Raw genomic sequence first — 21,399 nt, 5'->3', positions numbered from 1 at the left:
AATAATCCGAAGTAATGTAACTTTCATTATAATTCTTGTTTGTTTTTGTTTGTTTATTTGTTTGTTTTGGAATTTCGCACAAAGCTACTCGAGGGCTATCTGTGCTAGCCGTCCCTAATTTAGCAGTGTAAGACAACAGGGAAGGCAGCTAGTCATCACCACCCACCGCCAACTCTTGGGCTACTCTTTTACTAACGAATAGTGAGATTGATCGTCACATTATAACGCCCCCACGGCTGAAAGGGCGAGCATGTTTGGCGCGACCGGGATGCGAACCTGCGACCTTCAGATTACAAGTCGCACGCCTTAACACGCTTGGATTTGTTTTTGAATTTCGCACAAAGCTACTCGAAGGCTATCTGTGCAAGCCGTCCCTAATTTAGCAGTGTAAGACAACAGGGAAGGCAGCTAGTCATCACCACCCACCGCCAACTCTTGGGCTACTCTTTTACTAACGAATAGTGAGATTGACCGTCACATTATAACGCCCCCACGGCTGAAAGGGCGAGCATAAGTTAACTAGAATACTTTTTATTATAATTATGTCAATACATTTTTCTTAACAATATGTTTTGCGTCATATATGAGTCACTTGTGTCAGTTTCTGTAAGCAACTTGGAAACGAATAATTTCAGTTTTACATGTTAGGAACAGAGTCAACTAGAGGAAATAACGCGAATTAATTATAACATTTTTCAATATATTTTACAAAACATGTGAATTATACGAGTTGCCAATTTTCATTTTTCTAAATTGTTTGGAACTACAGTTTCTAGCTGAATACGGGGTTATTAAATTTCTTGGGTAAATATGTGAGGTATAACTTCTGATATTTTACTGTGGTCTAGGTATACTAAACAATAAATACTCTTAATGCTGTATTTACGATTACGAGTCGCACGCCTCAACACGCTTGGATTTGTTTTTGAATTTCGCACAAAGCTACTCGAAGGCTATCTGTGCAAGCCGTCCCTAATTTAGCAGTGTAAGACTAGAGGGAAGGCAGCTAGTCATCACCACCCACCGCCAACTCTTGGGCTACTCTTTTACCAACGAATAGTGGGATTGACCGTCACATTATAACGTTCACACGGCTGAAAGGGCGAGCATGTTTGGCGCGACGGGGATGCGAACCCGCGACCCTCAAATTACGAGTCGCACGCCTTAACACGCTTGGCCATGCCGCGCCCATTATAATTCTGTTCATAATTTTTATAGCAACATATTTTGGACCTATACAGGTTACTACTACTTCAGTTTACCTAAGCTATTTGAGACTGGATAGTTCCTGTTCTACATGTTAGTCAGCGCTATCTAGAGAAATTAACATAAGTTAACTAGAATACTTTTTATTATAATTATGTCAATACATTTTTCTTAACAATATGTTTTGCGTCATATATGAGTCACTTGTGTCAGTTTCTATAAGCAACTTGGAAACGAATAATTTCAGTTTTACATGTTAGGAACAGAGTCAACTAGAGGAAATAACGCGAATTAATTATAACATTTTTCAATATATTTTACAAAACATGTGAATTATACGCGTTGCCAATTTTCATTTTTCTAAATTGTTTGGAACTACAGTTTCTAGCTGAATACAGGGTTATTAAATTTCTTGGGTAAATATGTGAGGTATAACTTCTGATATTTTACTGTGGTCTAGGTATACTAAACAATAAATACTCTTAATGCTGTATTTATCGTTCTACCTAATCTTATCTGGAGGCTTCCCATCGAATGCAACATTCGTCTAAGAAGATGCTATTATTTGAAGTCCACTTGGCTATCACACCCAGCTCTGAACTTAATCTACGCATGTCTACTGATGATTCAAACAGAACGTTTCCATAGCAACGCAGTTGTACCTTTACCGATCTAAGTTTCTCCTCCTTGGAGTTTCGTGACGAAGAATGTCCTAAACTTATCAAATGATAGATGTCACAGTGGACTTCTGTTCACTTAACCCTTGGTATTTGAATGTCGTATGTTCAATTTCAATGGAGTTTGAATATGTGTTATGCTGTGTTATTTTAATATTCTGCTTTAAATGTCTATGATGGTTGTGTTATTTGAATACCATGTTTTGAGTATTCAGGACAGCCGAGTTAGTTAAATGCTATGCTTTCAATATACAGAAAATCTATGTTATTTGAATGTTATGTTTTGAATATCTTGGATGGCCATGTTTCATCAGTTTAATGAATCACATACATATTTAAGTCACATCTCTAACTCCTTCCTTTTGTACTCCTTATATCTTTCGTTTAGCTCTCTAAGATCTAGTGTATACAGTAAACATATAAACCTTGTCTGTCAGTTTCGCGTCACTTCTGAAAATTCTTATAATTAATTTTCTTTTAACATCTACGTCGTTTCTCCACAGAATACTCGATTGTTACAGAGTATATTATTATATACTATTCTGAGATCTAGTAGCCAAATTCCTGCCTTTTGTATTTCCTAAAATCTAAGTTTATCAATGGCATTTGAGTTCGACCTCTTAGACAGCACTAATGTAAGTTAACAATATGTGCAAAGTAACAGTTGTAAACGTTTTGATTTATAGATAAAGAAAATTCATTTATGTGTTTGTTTTTGTAATAGCAAAGCCACATCAAGCTATCTGCTGTGTCCATCGAGGGCTATCAAAACCTTGATTTTAGTTTTATAAACCCAAAAACTTATCTATGTCCCACTGGAAGACGAGTGTATTTATAATCTGTTATCTAAAAAACAAGTTTTATGAATTTAAATTATCTTGCATATATGTCTCCCGTCTATGGTGGCTACTTACAACGTTGCGTTTGGAAAGCTCAACATTCACTTTTTAAATGATGATAGAACAGATATGAATAATATTCATGACAAATTTTATTTCACAAGCAGGATATTCTACACTAAATTGTTAGAAATTAATCACACTATGATTCAGATTTCAAACTGTGACGTAGCTTAAACAATAAAAATCTAGATTTACTATATGTTATTGTTGAGGTACTCTCAGCATGACTGAAATGATCAACACTATTGTTGAGGTACTCTCAGCATGACTGAAATGATCAACACTATTGTTGAGGTACTCTCAGCATGACTGAAATGATCAACACTATTGTTGAGGTACTCTCAGCATGACTGAAATGATCAACACTATTGTTGAGGTACTCTCAGCATGACTGAAATGATCAACACTATTGTTGAGGTACTCTTAGCATGACTGAAATGATCAACACTTACTTTTCATGGCAAGCGGTATAAGTAGCCTAGAGCTTTGACTATGAGTGAAACTAAGAGTGCAAACCAATTAACTTTTTCAAATTCCATGAAATAATTTAAGTTGATGGGTAAACTTAATCTTGACACGTCACTTGGGAGAGGTACTTTTTTTCGTGTGAGATGTTTTATCCTTGAAGTGAATGTTCTATACAGAACCATAAAATGGTGTTTTATTTTAAATAGTTTCTATAATAGTGTGTGTGTGTTTTCTTATAGCAAAGCCACATCATTCTATCTGCTGAGCCCACCGAGGGGAATCGAACCCCTAATGTTAGCGTTGTAAATTTGTAGACTTACCGCTGTATTAGCGAGGGGCCTTCTATAATAGTAAAGTCATTTATTTATCATGAATGAAAGCAGATCTACATTCATAGATGGTCACATAAGAATATGTTTTAAGTCAGACATTACAACTAGTGAAACAATGTGTTATATATATATTATAAAATGAAATATTGTATATTACTAGCAGAAACGCCTACCTATTAATCGCTGTATTCATACCTTGTTGAGCCCCTCAGTGACACAGCGGTATGTCTGCGGACTTATACCACTAGAAACCGGGTTTAGATACCCGTGATGGCCAGACTACAGAGAGCCTTTTGTGTAGCTTTGTGCTTAATACCAAACAACATTCCTCGTTGAACAAAAAATTAGAAGAAAATGAAAATTTTCTTAAAAATAAATTTTATGGGAAGTATTGCGCAGATTGTGCTGTTGTGCCGCCAGTGGCACAAAGGTATGTCTGCAGATTTACAACGCTAGAAGCTGGGTTTCGATACCCATTGTGTAACATTTTGCTTAATTACAAACTAACATACAAACTTGTACTATTACCAACCGTAATGATTTTATATATTAAAAGTACTACCCTTTATTGAAAGAAAATAGTTTTTTAAGAACTCCGTTTTTAGTGTTACATTTAAAAATTACCTTAATAAAGATATAGCCAAACCCTCACATACAGTCCTAGTGAAAGTCATGTTCTTGTTGTCATAAAGAAATAGTTGTTGTACATACGACAGTTATTTTTCTAATTGTTTGAATCTTGAATACACAAGAGTGATTTTTTAAGGATTTGTTTATGTCGTGCCATTCAATATGGCGCCACAATGTATTTATTTTTCGGTCACATACATAGATACACACGATACGTCCATTATAGTAAGATTTATAATATACTCTTCAAAAAAAGAAACGCAAAAGGCAAAATTTGAGACAAATTGTTAACAAGTTTATTCCGGGTAGTTCTGTATGACATGTGTGAAACTTTGTACATTCACTGCTGAACATCCAAAGTCCACGCTCACTAGTTGAAGTTTAACGTCACTCAACGTCAATAACGAGTATGTCCCCCTGAGCATCAATAACTGCTTGGCGTCTCCTGCCCATGGAAGCGATGAGATGACGAATCACATCCTGTGGAATGGTTGTCCACTCAGCCTGCAAGGCTGTTGCAAGCTGAGGTAGAGTCTGCGGTTGAGGTTGTCGGCGTCGCAGACGTCGGTAAAACTCGTCCCAAAGATGTTCGATGGGGTTTAAATCTGGTGATCTGGATGGCCAGGGGAAGAACGTTGATGTTGTGGTGTCTCAAGAAGACAGTGGTGAGTCGGGCTGTGTGAGGACGGGCGTTGTCATGTTGAAAAACGTCGTTGACGTTCACCATGATGGGTTGCACATGGGGCCTAAGAATCTCGTCGACGGTTGCGTACAGTCTGATCGGAAATCCTACGCAGCCCTGGTATGGTTGAGGCAGTAGACGTCGTAGTGGTGGTCCTATCCCGAAGATGACGTAACCGGATGTAGCAATCTTGTGCGGGCGTGGTCACACGAGGTCTGCCAGATCGTGGACGGTCACGAGTTGATCCATGTTGTTGGTGACGATTCCATAGCCTTGTGATGGTGCTTGGGTGGACATTCACAGCTCTGGCAACATCTGATTGAGATTCGCCTGCTTCCAAGCGACCAATGGCGTTGTTGCGTTATGCTTCAGTCAGTCTTGGCGTAACTGTATTGCGTGTCGGTGGCTTAACACTGAGCTATGGAAACCGAGGACCCGTCACTTTTATAGGGATTTTGCACATGTTGCACTTGCAGAACATGCAGATCTCTCAAACAAATTTATTGGACACGAATGCGTTTTGGCGAAAAATCCGTTGTTTTCCTCCATTTTCAAAGTGCACAACTTTTATTGTCATTTTAGTCTGACAATCAGTATCTTAACACGTGTAACATCACATACTCTGAGCTTGTAACGTTATTACATATATTTCTCTTTAAAATAAAAAAAAATATCCATTTTGCGTTTCTTTTTTTTGAAGAGTATATCATAAAAATTATGTTATTATGATAAAAATATATATTTTTAATAAGAGTAATTATAAAAAGTATGTTATGGAAATTAAATACAAAAACGAAAACTGTATTACAGTACGTTTAGTGTATAATACTAAATCATTAGAAATACAATCCACTACACTATCTCTTTCAACATTTTTCAAAACGAAACGAATCATGAAATCCTTTCAGGACAGATAATTGTAAAAGAATGTATTGTAAATTATTGACTATGTTATAATATTTATCTCGTTTTAATAACAGGCATGTTTATAGTGTGTGTCATAAAAGTTGCTAAACGTAATACACTATGTTATAATAGTTATCTTCTTAAAATAATGGTTTTGATTGTAATTTTTAGGACATATAACTGAATCTAGATATTTATGACAAAATCACACGTTGAGACATCTTACGATGAAATCATCCTTCTATTGTTTACAGAAACACCAATCGCCCTAGCACCACTAACCTTAGTAACACATCTTGTCATCCGCCTACAGAATCTTAGTGAAACCATTTGCTTATACAAACTCTGCTCTTAGTAACACCGTCCCCCTTAAACATGTTTAGTAACAGCATCCCCCTTAAACATGTTTAGTAACAGCATCAGTCTACAGAAACAAGCTCTCTGGTATCGAACTATGATGTGTTCTTATGGTCAGTCCTACTCTATATAATTAAGTCTGATTTTGAAAAACAATTGAAAGCAACATATGGAAGCGTTTGAAATGTGGTAAGACACCAATAATGATGCTTAACTACACAGGAAGAACAGGAATGTGGAAAGATAAAACGAAAACTGTTGATCACATTTAGGAAACTGAAGATGCTTACGTTTGGGCACATAATTAGATCTGAGGAAAGGTTGGTAGATATACTGGTGAGTAAAATTAAACAAAGAAGATTGAGAAGCAGACAGACTCATGTGGATCGATGACATCACAAGATGGATTGAAGTCGAAAAGCTTAAACTGAGAAAGTTGTTGCAGACAACGATATAAAACCGATTTTCAGGATTATCAAGGGGTCATTGAATTATATAAACATTTCGAATTTTTGTATCTACATTTTAGTATACCTTCTTTTTCTAATTAGCTTTTCTTATTGTTATTTTATTACTCTTAAAGGATGTTTATTTTACTTCGCTATTTCTAGTTATCCAATTTCTATTTTATTTCTTTTGTCAGAACAAAAAAATGCAAATAATCCTAAGATTGTGAGCCAGGCTCCCTTCATATCAAACTACGTTGACATGGCCAAGGACGAGAGTTTTGTCGAAAAATGCACGTTTTCAATAAGAATTATTACTGCACGCTAGCTTTTGTAACTTATCAGCTATTTCTGTCGGGATAATTTTCAGCGAAAAGTAGAAAATATACAACAAGTAGCCTCCCAGTGGCACAGCGGTATGTCTACAGACTCGCACCGCTAAAAACCGGGTTTCGATACCTGGGGCGGGCAGAGCACAATAGCCCGTTGTGTAGCTTTGTGCTTAATACAAAACGACAACAATCCTACAACAAATAAAAATGTTTTCCGATGAAAAATTTGTTTTGGCAATTTTTAACACAATGTCCAGTAGAGACAGCTTCTAATAAGGAAATATATTAATAAATAAGAACGCCCCATCAACGAGTCGTCTGGTGATAATAACATGATATATATAACTACATATATATCACGTTAAATATCATGTATCATGACTTACACGTGCGTTGGCAGGGCCAACATTAGTCGAGTAATTAAAACTAGTAATAATAAGTACACAATTATAACATCCTTTTATTTTACTCTTAAATTTAAAGTAAATTACCTAATATATTGTCTTTACAATGGCTGTTTAACAATTTCACTTTAAAATTTAGTTTGATTATTCGGTTGTTTTTTTTTATAAATATTTGTAATAGAAAATAAAGCTCAGGCCAAAATATCTGGATTTTTTTGAGTAATTTTCTGTCGTTAATTGGATATTCATCAGTCTTAAACATTGTGTGATATTCAAAATCAATACCAAAATATACATTCAATATTGCATGCAACGTTTATTTACAACTGTGTGATTTTCTTCACTTTCTAAAGAGGTTTTCGGGTAATTTGTATCATGTTTTGTAGTTGTTGTTTTTATTATTATTAATATATTTCCATTTCGGTTTTATTATTTTTCAGGGCGATATGTTTTATTATAATTAACACTGACAAAACATTCTGGGATTTTTCGTTTAGTGAAACTGTATCTCTAGTAATTGAATGTGTAATAGAACGGACAGAGTTCGTAATGTTCAACAATGAGCTACGTAACATCCTCAGCTTCTGCCTACTATAAACTAAAAACCTATCGTTACTACGTTATGATGGGTTGATGGCATTCCGGAACAACATGGCTTACCACAGGGTCCTTGGTGTTTAACAAGAATCCTTCGTTGTTGAGTGCAGGAAGACATTCTCAACACACACTCGCTTGTATACGTCACTTCATCGTTGCCACAAACAGGAGCGAACACTTCGGTACAGAATTCTTGACAATGACAGTAGGCTTGCCGGGTCTGATGATCCATGAGACATCGTGCACCGTACGCACAAAACATCACTTCGCATGGCTCTAAAAGAAGAAGAAAAGAAATAAACGCCCTTTTCACTACGAAATATTTATTTTAACACATTCGTTAGTACAATAAAAGTATTTTTAGGATCGACTTTTTTATCTTTAAAACTACACTAATTCTGAAAATTAATAATCATTTAATGAGTTAAAAGCCGGAATCATGAGTGCTACAAAACGATTGCATGTAGAAGTTAAAATATTTATTAAACAAATGTTTGAATACCATGAGATCGTGTTGTATTTTACTTCAACAATATTATTCTTTCAGAAAAGGATGGAACAGTATTAAATAGTATTGTTTTTAACGTGTATAAACGGAAGTGATATCTTGTGGGGTAAAATGGAACAAAGTGAAGCAGTATTGATGAAATTTTGTACAATGGATGGCAACTGCCTGTTGTAGAAACACAAGTGTAGCGATCGACGTTTCGAAATTGAAGCAGTATTGTTTTCAATTTGTTAAGAACGGAGATTACATCTTGTGGGGTAAAATGGAACAACGTTAAATAGTACTGTTTTCAACCTGTTAAAAACGCATGACATCTTGTGGGGTAAAATGGAACAATCTTAAATAGTATGGTTTTTTACGATGCTAAAAACAGAAGTGACATCTTGTGGGGTAAAATGGAACAATCTTAAATAGTATGGTTTTTACGATGCTAAAAACAGAAGTGACACCTTGTGGGATAAAATGGAACAACGCTAAGTTCTGTTACATCTATTATGTTAGAAAGGAAGTGACACCTCGTGGGATAAAATGCAACAACGTTAAGTAATGTTATGTTCATTATGTTAAAAAGGAAAATGAGATATTATAGAGTAAAACAGAACAATCTTAAAAATAACAGGTAGAATGATTGTTATGTTGTTGAGGATAACAGGTGTAATGTTTAATATTCTTGGTGAGGATAACAGCTGTAATCTTTAACATTCTTGGTAAGGATAACAGCTGTAACGTTCTTGGTAAGAACAACTGGTGTAATGCTTAATGTTGTTGGTAAGAATAACAGGTTTAACATGCTTGTTAAGAATAATGTAATGTTGAGTAATGTATAGTAAAGATAACAGTTGTAATATCTAATGTTTATGGTAAGAATAAACGTTCTTGGTAAGGATGACAGTTGTAATATTTAACATTTTTGGTAAGCATAACAGGTCTAATGTTTAAAAATCATACTCCTTGTTAAATGCTATTTGTTTGTTGTTAAGTAGAAATCTGTACAATAGGTTGTTTGTGCTATTATCACCACGGTCTCGAAGCCCGAAATTTGTGTCATATGCTTTCAGACTTACAGCAGCATGAGCCATCTTGATAAGAATAATGTGGGGAAGATTTAGATCTTTAACGGTTTGATAAGCATAGCAGATAAAGTGTTAAAGTATTTATGCTGATGTAATGAAGATAGCATGTGAAATGTTTAAATGTTTAATACGTTGATGAGGTTAGGTATTTAAAAATGAAATGTTGTTGGAGTGGCAAATTTTTAGATAGCAGCATTGCCCCCTTGTGGTAGTTAGTGAAAGTAGTACACGCAACTAATCTTAAGAACATATATTTTCATGTTCAATGAGATATACGAAAAAGTATGTTATAAGATATTATTGTTGAATTTGTTTAGACTGTGCTTAACATTTGATACTTATTTTTTATCACCACAGTAAGTGTCTCACGTTCCTAAACATACATAACAAATACGGTATAATTCAACTTTTAAGAAATTACCCACATAAAGTAGTCCTAACCAAGAAGTAAAACATCGTATTACGCAGAAACAATTCACAGAAGATGAAATATACAGTTGAGTCGCGATACATGTTGTTAAAATTCTCTTGAAGCAGGTAGACATAATATTCATCAACAATCTTTGCCCAGAGGTTGAGGAAAATCTGGTTTATCTCCAAGGGTCTGAATAAAGTCTGGCTTATGTCCTTGGGTATGAGAAAAGCTGGCTTATTTGCAAGAGATTGAGAAAATTTGGCTTATATCCAAGGGACTGAGAAAATCTGGCTTATCTCCAAGGGACTGAATATAATCTGGCTTATCTCCAAGGGACTGAATATAATCTGGCTTATCTCCAAGGGTATGAATAAAATCTAGCTTATCTCCAAGACTGTGAGAAAATCTGGCTTATCTCCAAGGGTATGAAAAAAGCTGGCTTATTTCTGAGGAGATGAGAATATCTGGCCCAAGTCCAAGGAGAAGAAAAAAGCTGGTTTATCTCTGAGGAGATGAGAATATCTGGCCCAAGTCCAAGGAGAAGAGAAAAGAAGCTGTTTTATCTCTGAGGAGATGAGAATATCTGGCCCAAGTCCAAGGAGAAGAGAAAAGCTGGTTTATCTCTGAAGAGATGAGAATATCCGGCCCAAGTCCAAGAAGAAGAGAAAAGCTAGTTTATCTCCAAGCGCCCGACTTTCTAGGAACCAATGAAATTCATACTTCGCTGCTCTTTGTCCATGCAAAAACTGTGATGATTTTTCTTCGAAAGAGCGGTTTGGTTAAAAGTCAAGTTATACCTTCAATACGTTTCATAATGCGTAATTCAAGTGTTGACCCAAAACACAAACTTTAATTTTACAAGAAATGTGTCCTTGAATTGATAAGAAATTTATATACGCAAATTAAAGGCAAAACACGATTTAAAACTAATAGTAAACTGAATGTATTAAAACTTATTTTAAAACTTCACATTTCTTCATTTTTACCTTCCGTGTGTACTAAAAAAGACAAGATAATTCACAACACACTGTGTTTCTTGTATTTACTGACGAAACAATAGAGGACTTGCACTAGCAATAAGTCACTGGAACAACAATGGTTTCACTTGACTAAGCATAAAACCGTGTCATGAAACCGTTAATTGAAGCTGATGTAATCATCCGTGAAGGCAGATGTGACGATCTTCGACTTAATGAATCAGTCGTTTAATTAGTACCTCACACTCTCGAGGAGTGGGGCACAAAGTGAGTCTGATCATGAGTAATATAGGGTTTTTATTAACAATGTTGACTTTCAATTATGTAGAGTCGCTACTGATTACAGTTTGGGTTTTAGTGTCACTAACAATTCTTTGATAAAACTAAAGTCTCTTTCAAACTCTTTATCTGGTGACAGTTATTCTGCGATGAAAAGGATATGCGGTACTGTTTCAAATTACTATAAGTTTCATTAGTGTGGTGATTATGAAAAAAAAATGGCTATTTTCGAAAATTTTGTTTGGTCCTTAGTATATAATATGAAACCCTTGGAGACCTACTTTATCCAACTAATAAGAGAGAACTTGTAAAATGAGCTTTAACAACAGAACTCATGTCACATAACTAGGACAGTTGTTAAGAAACCGTCAATTAGACGTTCATAACAACACATGTAATCAGACAAACAAGAGTCTGAGAATTGTCAAACACCACCTAACGATGTGCGTAGCGAACTAATAAGTTTTAATGACCTCATCTGATGTTCAAAGATAACGTCTTTGTAATTCTGCTTTTGTTATTGGCTTATTAACTGTGAAATGGTCACGTCTGTGTGTATTTTTTATAGCAAAGCTACATCGGGCTATCTGTTACGTCCACAGAAGAGAATTGAACCCTCTGGTTTTAGCATTGTAAAATCGAAGACGACGACAAGCTTTTCGTACGGGGTTAACTTCATTTCCGTAATTCTTTTATTAATAGACTGTTAATTAGAACGTGAACGTTCTCACAATATATTTTTTAAATCTATAGATATTAAACGCAAGTCTAAAACTTAATAACTGCTAAAGAAAATGTGTAATGATATGTTTGAAATATGTATGGTTTCTTTCTCTTTTTTATTAACACTGTGTTATTTGTGGGAATATTAAAATATTTTATAAAATATTAGCAATTTCTAAAGTATTGTCAAACATTCTAATTTATTGTCAGTTCCCCAACCCAACCCCAGTGGGCAGAATACAGGTAATCCTTGTTTGTTTTTTGAATTTCGCACAAAGCTACTCGAGGGCTCTCTGTGCTAGCCCTCCCTAATTTAGCAGTGTAAGACTAGAGGAAAGGCAGCTAGTCATCACCACCCACCGCCAACCTTGGGCTACTCTTTTACCAACGAATAGTGGTTGATGTGATAGGGAGTCGAACCCGCCACCATCGTATTACGAATTCCATTCCTTAATCACCTAGCCATGCCGGGCTTTTGGTTTTTATTGTTAAGTTAAACACAAAGCTTCATAATGGATTACCTGTGGGCCAAGCGGGTTAAGGCGTGCGACTCGTAATCTGAGGGTCGTGGGTTCGTATCCCGGTCGCGTCAAACATGCTTGCCCTTTCAGCCGTGGGGGCGTTATTATGTAACAGTTAATCCCACTAGTCGTTGGTAAAAGAATATCCCCAAAGGTGGCGGTGAGTAGTGATGACGAGCTGTCTTCCCTCGAGTCTTACACTCCTACAAAATTCAAACCAAACACGAATAACCTATTGCCAAATATTATATAAAATAACCCTACTTTCTGAATTATTATATAAATTATTCATACTTCCAAAAATATTATCAAATACTGTGTAAGATATTCGAAAGTTTTACAAAATATTGTAAAAAAATATAACTCTTTAAATATTTAAAAATATCTTTGTCAAATATAGTATGCAATTTTTGTATGAAATATTATCGAGTATTTTATAGATTATTATCACTTTGTCAAATGTTGTACAAAATAATCGTAACTGAAACTATATCAGCTATATTGATTATACAAAGTTTCTTATAATATTAGTGGTTTGTAAGACACTGTATACTATCCAAAATATTCTTAATATTGTATAAATACTCGTAATCAATTAAATATTTTCAAATAACGAATAAAAATATTCTTAAGTTGTGAAATTTTGTGTAGTATCAATTATAAAATATTGTATAAAATGTTTGTAGGTTATAAAACGTTGTCAAATATTAAATAAAACATTCGTGATTTATCAAATATTGTCAAAGAGAGAATGAAACATCCCTGTTGTATAAAAATATTATTCTCAAATATTTTATAAAATAATCCTAATTCATAAAATAATTAAATGTTGTATGAACTATTTTTAATTTGAAAAAATTGTGTAACATAGTAGTTGTTTGTAAAATTTATATGAATTATTCGTGTTGTTTATGATATTGTCAAACCACATAACATAACGTTTTAGGACAATATGAACCTTTTAGATCATCTAGGCTGTTTCATTTTCTAAACTAAACTATAACTATTAATAAATAAATTTAAAATAAACTTCAAAACCCACCCTTATAATTTATATACTTATCAAGCTTTATTTTAAACTGAATTAAATTTATTGTTTCTACAAGATCTGAAGGCAACCCATTCCAAAGGCTAACCACCCTGTTAGAAAAATAAAACTGTCTTAACTGAAGATCACTCCTACCCTGCCCACATATATTTTTGTGTCTCTGATTTCTGTAATTCTAGCTGTTAACTACGAAAGAAAAACTCAATCAGATTCTCCCAAATCATTTTCTTCAACAGAAAACAATCTGATGTTTTTCAACTTCTCATAAAACAACCCCTCCTTCTAGTAACCCTTTCCAACAATTCATTTTTTTTTCTCTAAGGTAAGGAGCCTAGCAATGAAACACAATATTCCAAATGTGGCCTAAGCAGTGACCTATACAATGAAATTATAACCTCTGTAGACTTGTATTAGTTATCGGTAATTTGCAAAATGCTGTCAAATATTGAATAAAATATTCGTAATTTGTAAAATGTTTTGTAATATTTTGAAATGTTAAATAAAATATTCGTAATTTGTAAAATGTTTTGTAATATTTTGAAATGTTAAATAACTTATTTGTTTGTTTTTAACTGGTGTACGTTGTATGAAATATGGGAAATGTTCGCAGTATATCATTACAGCATATTTATTTCAAATTTCTTTAGTCATGATGTGGCTAACTTATATTTTCCTACCGTATAATGTCACTCTTTCAAATTCCTATACTGTCTGAGGCAGCTTTCAAAGTTCTGTCTTTATTATGTCTCTTTTTTTTAACTTCTCTACTTATGATATGGTTCCCTTTCAAACGTCTGTCCCATGTTACGTAGCTATTTTAAACTTTTTGATATGTGATGCCACACTTTCAGACTTCTATAGTTTAACAATTTTAACATTCAGTAATGTTTACTTTGCTAATACAATTTTCTAACGCAATGTGTTTTTATTATAGACTATTCCCAGACAATCGATATTAAGTGTTTAAACAAGGCCACTTGTTTAGTCCGGAAATTAGAAATAATAAATTTTTACCAGGTAGTTTCTGTACAATGTATACAAGTAAGCTTAGATAACTACAATTTTAAAGAACTGCATATATTATAGCTGTTAATGTGTAAAGTTCTAAGTGCACAACATCCTTTGCAACACTTTTAATATTGAGATCTTAAGTGCACACAAAATCGTTGTTTATGATGTTTTTAATGTGTAAAGACTTAAGTACACAATGTTCTTCATAACGTTTTTAATATTTAAAGTTCTAACTGTACGACATTCTTTATGACGTTTTAAATATGTAACTTTCTTAGTGCACAACGTCGTTTATGACATTCTAAGTGCCCGCAGCAATACTGTTTAAAATGTGTTATTATGTAACGCCCTAAACGCATACAGCAATATTGTTAATAACGTTTTCATTACGTAACTTCCTAAGCTCGTACAGCAATATTGTTAATAACGTATTATATTGTTTATAACGTATTATATTGAAACATCTTAAGTGCATACAACATTATTATTTATGTTTTATTATGTAACATCGTGAACGCATACAATAATATTGTTTATGATTTATTATGTAACGTCCTAGGTCCATAGAACATTATTGTTAGTAACGTTTTTATTATATAACGTCCTGAGTGCATACCACATTGTTGTTAATAATATTTTATTATGAAAAGTCCTAAGTGCATACAACACTATTGTTTATAATGTTTTTATTATGTAACATCGTAAATCTATGCAATACGTTTGAAATGTGATACCATTTAGTGGTGATAATTTAGCTTCAGATTTACAAGTATATTTTTATGCCCAATAATAATATTTATCCAACACAGCTCAACTGGTGGTTAAAATACGACTGAAGATTAATTAGTATATGCTTATTTCTAAGGGCCATTCAAACTCGAATATTGGTAACACTAGAATGCTTATTTAGTTGATGATGCGTACTACCACTCACATAATAACAACTTACGAGTTCACCTGTACCAGGTGTGGTTTAGATGTTAGCGTGATTGGACTGTCAATTCGAAGGTTCATGGTTATCTGTCCGTTCCCATACCAAGTAATTAGAGTAGCCCAAGAATAGTTGGTGGAAAGTGGTGTTGAGTACCTGCTCTCCCTCTAAATTAGGGCTGCCTAGCCCTTGTTTAGGTTTGTGTAGATGTTTGAAAAAAATCTAATGAGGAGTTCACGTGTTAAACAATAGTGAACATTATTTGTTTTTGCTGTTGAATATAACGCTGCTAATGTTTTTCATGAAGTAAACAAAGAATGCATAGTACACCAAAAAATGCGCAATTGCTAACTAGGATATTGAAAAAAATATATGAAAGAGACAAAACATTTTACGAGTATTAAAAATGTTTCGGCTTCTCCTTCAATCTGTTTATTTCTTAACGTTTCGATAGTCACTTGTAGTTGTTATGTTTCAGTTTTCGCATCCATTCATTTGTTTTTGTTAACGTTTCTACTTCAGTTAGATTTTATTTTCTATTTGTTATCGTTTAGATTTTTTCTATTAGTTTTTTTTTGTTTATTTGTTAATGTCAGATTTTTGTGAGAAGTTAATAAATTAAATGGTTTGTTTTAGAATTTCGCGCAAAGCTACTCGAGAGCTATCGCTAACCGTTCCTAATTTAGCAGTGTAAGACTGGAGGGAAGGCAGCTAGTTATCACCACCCACCACCAACTCTTGGGCTACTCTTTTACTGTCACATTATAACGCCCCCACGGCTGAAAGAGCGAGCATGTTTGGTGCGACCGGGATTCGAACCCGCCACCCTCGGATTACGAGTCGAACACCTTAACACGCTTAGCCATGCCGGGCCAGATTAAGTGGTAATCACGTTCACACCGTGTATCATATTACATAATATTCTCGATAAAGGTGCTTATATGAATATAATGGTATTGTCTGTTATATGTTCATGTAGTTATTTCGTATAGTGTAGATGGATATTCACCAAAACTGGTATGGAGGTTTATTAGGTCCATGCAGTGGTACATTTAAATTTTCAATTTTGCATTTTGTGGTTTTCGGTTTTTATGTGTATTTTCTTTTTCGCCATCTTACCTTCTACGGATGGATCTTCACCAAGTTCGACATGAAGGTTCATTTTGTCGATGCAAAGATACATACATAGTTCAAATTTTACATTTTATGTTTTGCAGTTTTTATGGGTGGTTTTTGTGTTTCTTTTAACAATTACATATAAGAGTAGCAGCTTTTCTCGTCCTAAAATAACCTTTCATTACATAACTTCAGTCCAGGGAACGGACGCACACACCAGCTAGTATATATTATATAGTATATAATGATATGTATATATCATTAAATTTTATTCACTCTTATAGTTATTAAACTTGACTCCGCTGTCATTGCCAGGAACTCTTTTAGTTTTTAAGTGCAGCCATAATGATCATACTACTAGTAGATGGCGCCACATTCTCAATGGAGGTTAGATAGTGAAGACCTACAAAATGTCTATGGGAAGAAAACTGATTTTGTTCATCAACGATAATCAGATCTTATCACATTCTGGTTATATAGTGTTACAGTTCATACATAATACTTAGATAACGTTACCGTACGTTATATTTTGGTTTAATAACATTCTGGTATGATAAAGTCGGATTACACGACATTCTGGCTGGATGAACATATCGAAAACTACATTTCAGTTAGATAATGCAACTGTTTACCTTGTTATAGTTAGATAATGTTATTGTATGCCATATTTTGGTTGAATGAAATTATTGTGTACCATATTATAGTTAGATATCGTTACATTATATTGCATTAATAAACGTATGTGCTTTAATTTTATGACGTTGGAGCACACCACTTTCTGGTTAAGCTACAATGGCCAAAAACACTAGTAACAGCGAGGCAATTCAACTGATGACGTAAATGATACCCATTTGATGAGCTAAAGGATATCCGCCTCATGATCTAAAGGATACCACCTAATGATCTAAAAGATACCCAACTTATGACTTAAATTGTACCTACCTGAGGTATGTATTATATCTACCTGATGGTATAAACGATACCCACTTTATGACTTAAATGATACCTACCTGATGACCTAAAACAAAGTTGTCTTAAAGACTTTTCTGGTTTGTTTTTCACTCGTACGTAAGATTAATTATTACTTGTTTTAGATTTTCAGTAAGTTATATTTAAACATAATGATTATAGATTGTCTTACTTTGTTCTCAGTATATTGTATTTAGTGCATTGATATCAGAGTCACTATATTATACTATTAAATACATAGTGTTTTTAGTGTAAGTGTATTATGTTAATAAATATATGATGCTACTTATGTATTATATTAATACATATTTACTATATACAGTATATTATGTTAATACATAGATCAAGTTCTCAGCATCTTATATTAATGAAATAAATGTATATTGTTTATAGTGTATCTTGTTAACATAATGAACGTGTTCTTCGTGTATGATGGCAATGAATATGTATCATGTTCTTATTGTATTACAGAAATACATAAGTATCAGTCTCAGTATAAAATTCTAATACACAGATCGTGTTTTCACATTCTTGGAGTACTATATTAACATATAGATCGTGTTCTTAATGTATTAGATTAAGACATATACATCATGACCTGACCTAGGTTCGTTTTCAGGGGTCAAAATCATTTTAAAAAATCTCTCTCCGAAGTAAATGAAAATAAGTTTCTAAATAAAAAGGAACAAAGACGTTTATATATGATCCGAAGTATGTCAGTATTTCCAATATAAATTTGTAGGAGGCATGTTAACCGTCAATACGTATGAGTTAAATTTACCACTTCTCTGTTGACGCGGGTACAGGTTATTTAGCGAAACTTACGACCTTTCACTGTTTGTGGCAAGACCATTGTTCAAATATTCTGTTAGGGGAAACTACAATAAATATCTGCTAAAGCGCCGTTGTTAAATAACTTCACGACAAATTTACTAGATTGATCATAGGTTCACTGAGTGTATGACAGAATGTCTTGATAACGTAATTGTATCCACAATCTAACAGTAAACACAATAGTATTATAAATTTGTATTATAAATTCACTCGTTAGTTAGTGTTTCAAATAATGCATTTTTATTTTCAACATTTCAAGACAGTAAATTTTCAAGCAACTTAATTCGCTCACTGCTATTATAGACTTCACTGTTTTTCGCTCTACTGTTATTGATTTGTATCTGAATAAACTAAATATTTACAAAATATACATCCGTCAGTAAAAAGAACAGTAAGTACCTGTCTATTACCTTATTGATGATACTGATGTGTACATATGGTACGTTTCTGACGATACTGATGATATTTATTTTTGATGACATTCTCGTGTTTATTTGGTAAGTGACTGGTGATACTGACGTGCCTATCTGGCAGCGTTCTGATGATATACACGCGTTTATCCAATAACTTTTTAACGATATTAATGTATATATATAGTAAGTTTCTGATGATATTAACGTGTACGTCTGATAACAGATGATTCTGATGTGTGTATCTGATAACGTTCTGATGATGTTAACATGTACATCTGGTAAGTTTCTGATGATATTGACGTATTCATCTATATGGTAACGTTGTGATGGTATATCTTGACTTGCTTGTCTGACAGCGTTTTGACGAAATTATATACATTGATAATTTTGTAATGTTCTCTCAGTGCTCATGCAATTTTGCCTATGAAGTTCCTTTAAGATATTTAACACCAAACCATGACAACCATTTCTTACGAAGCTTTAATCTGTTCTACGTGGCTACTGTCGCACATGAAAGCATCCTATGTTATCTCTCTGGAACAGTTTGTGTACTTTACAGGTATCTTAATTAACGCACTTCTTGAGAACCGAGGGCAGTTAGCACTTCAGTGGCTGTTAATTTGGATAGGTGACGCTGGTTGATATGTTATTTCAAGTGGCTCATCACTTGCTTGATAATAAAATTAGTTTTTTTCCTCAAGTGAATAAATTTAACCAACAAATGATGTACGATACTAATACAGGAATAACTGCTGTATTATTCACAAATATTAGCAAAATTGTGTTTTTTTTTGTCTAGCAAAGTCACACCAGGCTATCTGCTGTGTTCATCGAGGGGAAATGAACCCCTGATTTTAACGTTGTAAATCCGTAGACATACCGCTGTCCTAGCGGGGAATATTAGTGAAAGAAGAGGGCCTTAAATAGAACCTTGTAGGACATCACGTGACGTTTTTTTGGAATTGCTATAAATATTTCTGATTTTAGTGCAACTAAGTTTATTTTATATTATTTTTAAACCAATGTAACAACTTACCTCTTATTCCTATACTTTTTAACTTATAAATTAACAAAGTATGGTTTATCGTATGCATGACCTTATACAATCAGTAAATAATACATTAACAATGTTTCTTTTATTCAAGTATTCGTTAACTTCTTATGGAAAATCTTCCAATAACGTAGTAGTACTTTTACCTATTTGATTATAATATTGCCTTGCAGATAACATTTTGAATTAATGTAAATATGTTTCTACAATATTAGCAAGATATTTTTCTATAATATATATATTATTGGTAAAATAGCAATTGGTCCATAATTTGAAACATATTTTTTATCATTTCTATAGATAGGTCTTATTACAGATATTTTATCTACAACTGAGATCATTTTAATATCAATTATAATCATATTCTTATTATTTCATCAGTGATTATATTTGGAAAATGAAAAAGATTAGAAACATTTTTTGAAAATGATTGCTACTATCAATATACACATTGTGTGAAAACGTATTTATATTATATAATATATGTACTATATCTTATACTAATTTTTAAAGATCTCTGCTATATTATCAATGATATTTATATGTGACATCAAACTATATCAGAACTCTTGCTTATATGATAGTAAAACAACTATTTTATTACGCGATGTGCAACCCCAACTTTGTGAATTTTGTATCCTGTGTGCATGTAGATTTGCATAAGAAGTCATGATTTTTCCGTTTTGCCTCTTTCTCGTCACGGAGAACTTTATTCTTCTCCATTCTCAGGGTGCAGATATGACGTTTAGAGGACGTAACACTCAGATATAATGCACTGGCGCTATCTGTATAAATACAATAGTACTGTCTTTTGTATAGCCATGTAAATACTTCGCAGAGTGTGGACGGATCTTCATCAAATTGGTATGGATGTTCATTAGGCCCATAGGGAAATACGAATTTTCAATTTTGAATTTTGCGGGTTTTTACCACTACTTCGGCCCTGTTGTTGGATTTTCACCAAATTTGGCATGAAGGTTTGTTAGGTCCATGAGGAGATACATGCACATTTACGGCTTCACATTTTGTGTTTGGCTGTTTTATGGGCTTTTTGGTTTTTATTTTTCAAATTATATATAAAGAAAACAACTTTTCATGTCCTAAGATAACCTTTCATTAATCTTGAATTTACATAATTTTTGTCGAGTACGAGTATCTCAGCTAATATTTTTCATGATAACATTGAAGTTTTTTATTTATTTTCTAACAATTTATAAACAACACTCCATGGGTTATTCATATTATTACACTTCGTAATATGGTATTGTTACTTTGTTTTCACGTTTGTCGTTTTGCATTTTGTTTTGCATTTGTCAGATTATTAAATTATTCACAATCTTTCACGCTATTTATTCCATTGTTCTGTGCCATCAGTTATCCATTCTCAATCCATGATTTTGTTATTTCTTAATGTTTTTAACTTTGCTATAAACTGCATGAAATGTAGACAGCATATCATATACTGATAGGGGATTTCTAATATTGTTAGTTAATATTAGAAATATCTTCCTTTGCAAGATTTTCTTTTAACTTTTCAAATGTTCTATTAATTTATTTATTACTATAACTTGGCCCAGCACAGCTAGGTGGG

General features: G+C 33.4%; 1 protein-coding gene across 4 annotated transcripts in view; it reads right to left on the bottom strand.

The window, feature by feature from the left end:
* Positions 1-21,399, bottom strand: part of LOC143234494 (agrin-like) — a 121,344-nt gene that overhangs the window by 44,738 nt on the left and 55,207 nt on the right. For all 4 annotated transcript variants that reach the window (XM_076471889.1, XM_076471892.1, XM_076471891.1 and 1 more), the window contains exon 3: positions 8,003-8,215. In XM_076471889.1, the coding sequence (XP_076328004.1) occupies positions 8,003-8,215 (213 nt within the window). The remainder of the gene's footprint in view (positions 1-8,002; positions 8,216-21,399) is intronic.

Source organism: Tachypleus tridentatus, chromosome 12 (assembly GCF_004210375.1).
Source record: "Tachypleus tridentatus isolate NWPU-2018 chromosome 12, ASM421037v1, whole genome shotgun sequence".
In the NCBI taxonomy this organism is placed as follows: domain Eukaryota; kingdom Metazoa; phylum Arthropoda; class Merostomata; order Xiphosura; family Limulidae; genus Tachypleus; species Tachypleus tridentatus.
The sequence above is the reverse complement of the archived record's forward strand: the minus strand, read 5'-3'. Positions and strand labels throughout refer to the sequence as shown.